Source organism: Eutrema salsugineum, unplaced genomic scaffold (genome assembly GCF_000478725.1).
Source record: "Eutrema salsugineum unplaced genomic scaffold, Eutsalg1_0 scaffold_6, whole genome shotgun sequence".
In the NCBI taxonomy this organism is placed as follows: Eukaryota; Viridiplantae; Streptophyta; class Magnoliopsida; order Brassicales; family Brassicaceae; genus Eutrema; species Eutrema salsugineum.
The window spans coordinates 8,681,241-8,688,758 of record NW_006256547.1 but is presented as its reverse complement, the minus strand read 5'-3'; the positions used below and the strand labels follow the sequence as shown (position 1 = coordinate 8,688,758).

At 40.9% G+C, this 7,518-nt stretch overlaps 1 protein-coding gene across 1 annotated transcript; it reads right to left on the bottom strand.

Moving 5' to 3' along the window:
* Window positions 1-1,087: 1,087 nt before the first annotated feature.
* LOC112083443 lies at window positions 1,088-3,034 on the bottom strand. The gene is made up of 4 exons (XM_024151469.1): window positions 2,650-3,034; window positions 1,881-2,602; window positions 1,573-1,794; window positions 1,088-1,519 (listed from the first exon to the last, which is right to left on the bottom strand). Exons 1-4 carry the CDS (start codon window positions 3,032-3,034, stop codon window positions 1,088-1,090), a joined length of 1,761 nt encoding a protein of 586 aa, XP_024007237.1.
* Between the last annotated feature and the right edge of the window lie 4,484 nt (window positions 3,035-7,518).

Sequence of the window (7,518 nt, the reverse complement as noted above, 5' to 3'; positions counted from 1 at the left end):
TGTTGGACCCAAATTATTACAAAGCCCAAAGGCTTTAAAATTTGGTCAAGTGTGAATAAAAATAAAGCCCTTCAAGGCAACTTAAAATGTGAGGAACTTCATTTTGTCCCACATCCAAGGATTGGAAAAATTTAGAGTCATATAAATATAGACACACACATGACATAGTTCAAAGTGTGTGAAAGAGAACCAAGGATCCCTCGCGCGCCGCCGCCGCCGAGCCGAGCCGGGCTCGGGCTCGGGCTCGGGTCTTGGGTCTTGGGTCTTGGTGAATGTGGGCCTTCGGCCCACAAAAGATGTTCTTTTTGGGCCACGTTTTGGTCAACATTTCTGGCCCAAATTGCTAAAGTTTTCGGTTCAAATTCTTAACAGAATCACGACATTAAACTGCAGTCAAATGTCTAGCCCGAAAATCACGCCAAGATTAACGCCCAAATCGCGTCATTAGCGCAAAATTAATCACGTCATTAACATGCTGATTAAGTGCGACGCTCCTCTCTCCTTCGCTATATATATCGACTTCTCCTCTTCCAGTTTTAATCGCTCTCTACAGAAAATTTACAAAGAAAAATCGTTCACACTTTTCCTTCAAATCCCTCGCGTCTCTTTTCGTCTTTTAAGAGTAAGTGTCCCGAGAGTATATCGTAGAATATTAGTTCGTCACATTCTATAATCGGGTGCTGCGATTATACGAATATCAGTGGTTGTATCCTAGGATTCATTATCTCATCCAACCGCCACACTGCGGGAGATATTTTGAATTAAGGAAAGAGATCATCTCGCCTCCACTTCTTGTTTTTCCTTAAACCGCTTTTATAAAACGTTTTCCTGTATCTCAAATCGTTTTCTTCATTGCAATATTTGTCTCCTCTAAATTTACTTCCTACAATTTCCACTTCGTCCCAATCGTTTTGTTAAACAAATTTTCACCTCGTCTCAATAGTTCTACCTCGTATCTATTGTCCTTTTACGATTTAAATTTGCGAGCTAATACTTAAAAAAAAATCCATTAATGAAAAAAGGGGCGAGCCATTACAAACGAGTACAAACAAAGGGCGTAGTGATAAAAAAAAGAAGAAGATGACATCTACTCTTCAGGCTGAGTGCCATCCTCGTGATCTTCCCGATCTTCGGCGTCGTCATGGTCCGAACCACCATCCGGAGTTTCAGGGAAAGGCGGGAGCAAATCACCCTCCTCGAGATCAGTTAGACTGAGGTTCTCCAGCTTCAGCTCGTAATCGCGTTTCGTTGCTTCAAGTTCGGCTTTCAATTCCGCATCAGACATCTCTTGCTCCTTCAAAAGATCGAGGCACTCCAGAGTACCTCGAGCTTGAACGAGATCGAGCTTCACCTGCTCAATCGCCTCTTGTTCGGAAATACGAGTCCTCAGCCGGCCGATGCGACCTGAATACTTAGCTTCAGCTTCCGCCCAGATTCGAGTGGTTTCCATCTCGATCTTCTCTTCGGCGTGACGCTTTGCGCGAACAACCTCGGTAGCAATTGACCTCTCGGCTTCGATCTTAGCCTCATTAACCAAATTGAAGGTTCTTGACCAAGTCCACGTTTTCCAGCCTCATCGTCTCGATCTTCTCGGTCAACTCCTTCACCCCGGCATCCAGCTGCTCCGCTTTTCTCTTCATGGTTTGCCAATTGTCTTCGGCAATCCTCCGCTGAGCAATGGCGGCATTCGTCCACCGCCCTCTGACCTGCAGTCTGGGCATTCTTCAGTCGAGTCGCGGCATTCTGAAGCATGCATATGTATTGGCCCCTTGTGCGATTGCAGCTCGCAATAAACTGAACCAAAAAAAAAAAAACTATGAAACTATCTGAATCGAACTCACACTGCGAGCACGAACGTTGAATAGAAATTCTAAACATACCTTGAAGGCGAAGCTCGCCATTTCCTTGAAAGCCACATCGGAGACAGCAGGAACCTCGGTAGTAGATCCCCTTATTTTCCCGAAGAGCTCCGCACACTTGTCAGCATTGTTGACGAATGGTCTGCTCGACTCGGGGTACTCAAACGAGAAGCTCCTGTCGACCTCTTTGACCCTGTCATCGCCGGACGGAGCAACCCTCGCTCGTTTAGTCGCATCCTCGCCACTAACCCGACCTCCGTCCCTCTCTTCTCTAGCGGAAGGCTCCTTCCTTTTTCCACTCGCCTTAGACTTGGCGACCTCCTCCTTCTCCTTCTGCTGAACCAAACGAACAGCTTCAGCTTCGTCCTTCTTCTCCTTCCTCTTCTTATCCTTCTTCTTCCTCTGCTTCTTCTCTGCCTTCCTCGCCGACCTCGCCGCTTCGTCTGACGCTTCCTCCTCCTGATGACTCTCCTCTTGATTTTGAGCGTCGAGTCCGAGGTTGTGGTCAGCGACCTGGGTCTCGATCTCGCCCTCGAGGTTTGCATCATGCTGAGGAACGACCTCAGCATCTTTCTGAACTATCTGTATTCGATCCGAATGTTCAGACCGAGAGGCAGAAGCCTGTTGATCCTTCTTCTCGCTCCTTTTAGCCTTAAGACGTGCAGCAAGACTGGGTGCGTTCACCTGAATTGGAGCCAATGCAATCGCTCTCTCCCTTAGAAGATTTTCTCTCCTCCAGCTAGCTGAAACAAAATGACATGTTAGACGATGTAAATTATAGAAGGAATACCGATGACATCGAGCCTACCGTTTGTAATGCGGGTGATAGCTCCTTTTCGCTTGGAACCTCTTCTTCGAGTTCTAACTTCCTCACCCTGTTCATCTTCTTCCTCGCCTCTTTCATCAACCTCTTCCTCGGCGTGCTCCGTAGCCTCGCCATCACGTGGATCTTCCTCAAAAGGAACTATTTGAAGATCCGTAGTTTCACTTCGCAGAGACGCCCCGTCAGAACGGACTCGATCCGCCAATTTGACCAGTGGAGACTCTCCTCTATCTGATTGAGTGTCGGATCTCGAAGACACCTCAGGAGAAGAACTTGTGCTCCCAGAAGCTTCCCGATCGGATCTAGAGCCGGACTCTAAACTCGACTCGACACGCTGACCCCCCAGAGTCATCACTCGATGTCGGATAGCAATAGAAAAACCGCGATAAACGGAGAAATCAAGCCGCAAAAGAATGAATTCTAGAGAGAGAGAGAAAAATTCTAGAGAGAAGGGAGAGCGAGATTACCTTTTGTAAACGGAGAAGAAAATGAGAAGAAGAGAAGGAGAGCAGAATATATAAAGAAAGAAATAGCGGTTACCGAGGAAGGTAATAATGATCTGGACGCTGCCCAGTATCTTATTTAGATGCGGATTCCACGTGCTTCCCGAGAATCACGCTTCCACTCGCGACTCTTCGTTTCCCGAGTTGACCGTTGCTTTTTACGGCTCTTCGTTAATAGCGTTAAGGATAACACGCAATTCCCCGACTCCCAAGTATCACCTCGATTCCAAAGACCTCCAACTCGATGCGTTGAATATCGAAGTAACATCTCCATCAACGGACTGGGGGGGACAATTGTTGTAGGTGGGATGAGCACAGCCCCCTTTTTCGTAATTTCGACCAAGCCCATTAGCAAATTGGATAAGCCCAACAGGATCGAAGATGGACAAAAGCCCATTCACAAAGCCAAAACGAGGTCGTTTGAGAGGCGAGTCTTATATATCGAAGGAGCAGTTCGCCACGTCGACGTAGGTGAAACAGCTCACCACGTCGATGTAGGTGAAACAGCTCGCCAGCACGATACTCCGATAGACGGTCGGTCAGGTCTACCTACCCGGCCGTCCAAGCTACTCTGACCGAGATGTAACATAATTTGAACACTATAAATAGTCCTGTAACCTCATTTATTACGGGATCCGTAATCTGAAATAAAGACAAAAGACTTGATACTTGTGATCACTAACTCTTACCTCGCTTAGCATCTCACTTAAAAGACCTCGATAAAATTATATCGATCTCACCTCTATATAACAAGAATCTCCGAGCTCCACCTAATAATAATTACCAAATTGACCTCGTGTGTGGATACTAAACAACACTACTCCAATCATATGAAGGTCTATAACCTTTTCCACAATCACGACAAGAAAATGATCACAATAATACGGAATATTTCGTCACAATAAAAAAACTATTTCGTAGCAATAAAAATGTTGTGACATAGTTATGACAATTCGTGAACGGTAACAATACAATCGTCACGAACTTATTTTTGTAATGAAGCTCTTCGAAGAAAAGTATCTGCCTTTATTAAACCAGGAAAACAGAGAGTCTGGGTCGTGGATGATCTTCCAAGCGTGCTTGGTGAGAAGGACCTGATTAAAATCACCAAGATCACGAAAACTAAGGCCACCATTTGCTTTAGATCTACACATCTCTTTCCATGAAATCTAGTGAATCTTGCTTTTTTCTCACAGGAGTTCCACCAGAGAATAGTCATTTCACTAGTAATCTTTACAGGTTGATGTTTTGAAAGGTGGAAACACGACAAAGCATATACAGGGAGCGTCATTGCAATGGACTTAAGGAGGATCTTCTTTCCTCAAAGATAAAGCATTTTTGCAAACCAAATCGTTCAACTGCTTATTTAAATTCTCCCCAATGAAAGATAAAAGTTTCCGTTTAGATATACTAAAACACTCTGGAAAGCCCAAATATGATCCATCTCCACCTTTGTCGATTCTGAGAATGTTGGCGATGAGCTGTTTTGAGTTTGGATCAATATTTTTACAAAATGCCACGACAGATTTTTGAAAGTTGATTTATTACCAGAAGCAAGTGGTCAACATGAGAAGAGACTACCAGACAGCTTACCAGACAGCAATTTGTCAACATGCAAACCAAACATTAAACCGGCAAAGAAAACCACTCTCGAAGTATCAATAACCATTCGACCAATTCATTTTTTTTTATTATCATTTATTAATTTAGCAAATAATCTGGGATAAATTATTTTGACTAGGTATTGATTGGTTCACCTACTATCACCCGCAAACGCTGCGTTTGCGTTTAATATCGGTTAATGGTGTTTTATACCAATCATAAAAATCGTTGCAAACCGGGTGGTAACGGTTGGGTTAAAATAAAAATCACGCTAGAAAAAAAAATGGAAGATAATCGTTGAAAACAATTATAAAATCCTAACCCTACTAATCTTCTCTTATATATATATATATATATATATATATAAATTAACTTATCACTTTTTCTATCAAGTTTTAGTTCCTAGATTTTTGAGTGCACTCCAAAAAGAATGTATTCTGAAAAATATTAATCCGTAATTTGGAGTTGATTCGAGTTGGAGCCGCGCAAAAAATCGATTAGATCAATTGAAGAAATTTTACATCATGCATAAGACAAATTGCTCAGAAATCTACGTATTGGAGCAAATTTTTTCAAGTTTACCACATTACTAGACACAATTTTGAGTGATGTTCCCAACAATTGAAATAAATTATGAATTATAAATTTATTAGTTTTTAAAATAATTATTTATTATTTATTTATATTTTTATTATTAATTATTTTGAGTTAGTGATTTTGAATTACAAATTTATGTTTTTTTATAATTATATATGATGTTTATTTCGGTAATTTTATGTTTAACGCTAAAACATCCGCTGATTCGCAAGTCAAAAATGTCTTGTAAACTGACCCGTCTTAAAAAATTTAACCAATCGTGCAAACCGATTAATAACGCTCAAAATGGCAATCGTCCGCTTCCGCAAACTCCCGCACTCGCAATCGGAACCGATGCGTTTAAACTAGACCTTTAAACCATTTTTTAATTCAATTTACGCAAATAATTAAGAGCACTTATACACTACAAGTAAAGTGTCATGTTGTAATATGCTTCCATTGTTGTAGGAACTTCAGTTCCATATTCTACTATTTAAGTAATGAAAAAACCAAAAAGAGGCAGTCTGAAGTATCCACTGAAAAATGTTTGTCTTAGTTTGTTCTTTGAGAAAATTCTCTTAACTTTGAAAAGGGACGATATTAGCAATTTGTTGCTAACAATTGGTATCAGAGCACGTTTTTTCCAAACATCTGCAATCCTATCTGATACTCATCTACCTCCACTCCTGTTATGCTTTTTCGAGCCTGATCGGATAATCTCTCAAGTTCCAAGGGCAGAGCTCCAACGATTTTCAAACCAAAATCTTCTATTGTGTCTAAAATTTGAGCATGTCAGTTTCATCAAGGTGGGTTTGTGGTCTGAACACCATCTTTCCAGGCTCTAAGTGAGATCTTGGGAACAATCCAAACCATTTTGAATTACTAAAAACTTGATGAGTCGGCATTGGATCCAGACCTTTTCTTTTCTTCCATTAGAATCAATGACTTGTCTTATCCCTCCCCATGATATTTTATTACCAGAACTTGGGAGTTCTTTTAATCTGCAATCTCTGACAAACGGCTGTAAAGGTTAGAAAGAAGATTCAGTCTAACAGGACCTCCAATTTATCCAAAATTGTTAATGATTTCATTAAAATTGCCAACTAAAAACCAGGTTTCATCTCTTTGTAGTTTATATTCCAATATGCGAGAGCTTGTCCAAAACATGAGCTCTAATTGGGTCTCCGTATACATATGTTTCCCTACCTCGAGTTTTGTATCAATACTTCCATTATCTGAAAACACCATCTCCACTTTATGAGAGCTCTTCCAAAATAATTCCAAACCTCCACTAAGATCCGCTGGATTTACCAAATGAATGTGGTCATAACCCAGTGATCTTTGCAAACTAATCATGTGATCACTAGAGTTTTTAGTCTCTAGGAGAAATAAAAAATCCAGAAAATGTTCACAACACATTTCCTTAAAGGGTTAAATTTTCGAGTTGTTCCTCAAACATCAACATTTCTGACGGATTGTTGTCATTGAGAAGTGGATGGTTTCTGGTTGACAATCAAACCATCAGGTTGTTTGGAAAATTTTGAAGCAAACTCAATAGCTTTATGCTCGACAGACTGCTCTGTTTCCTGATCAGCATCATCCGCTTTTTCGGGTTGTTTCATAGACCCGTGGTCCTTCCTTCTTCTTGCTCAGGAAGAAGTTTTTTCTTTAAGTAAGACTCTTATTACTCGTATCCGAAGAGCCTGCTTCTGTTATTCTAATGTTTAAACTCTGCTAGGCAGGGGATAAACTAACCTGAGCCTTCTTTTTGAATCTAATCATTTTTGGAGGATACAAAGATCATTTTTTGGAGGATCCAAAGATCACCCTTGAGTTTCGACCCACCGGTTTAGAACCATGCGCCAATTGTTGAAGGTCTAAAGCTATATTCTTTCATCACCGTTTGAACGTCATTTTTAGAGTCAAAAATAAACTGGAAACTATCACGAGTGAGTGTGACTTGTTTCACTCTATCATAGTGATAACACCGTATTATGACCACTTTTATGGATCATTTTGAAATACTTTTTCTATGTTTTTTATTGCTTTCAAGTACTTTTATTATGTTTTTCTAGTATTTGTAGTTCCATGACTCTTTTCAGGAAACTTAGGGAAAAACTTAACAAAATGGATAGAAGACCAGATTTTCAGCTCA

Bases quoted from the DNA above. Each gene is read 5' to 3' on its own strand.
- LOC112083443 (XM_024151469.1), bottom strand. From the start codon at position 3,034: ATGACTCTGGGGGGTCAGCGTGTCGAGTCGAGTTTAGAGTCCGGCTCT. The intron at 2,603-2,649 runs GTATTCCTTCTA...ATTTTGTTTCAG, and splicing joins CGGTAGGCTCGATGTCATCG to CTAGCTGGAGGAGAGAAAAT. The intron at 1,520-1,572 runs GCTGGAAAACGT...AATGAGGCTAAG, and splicing joins GAGAAGATCGAGACGATGAG to ATCGAAGCCGAGAGGTCAAT.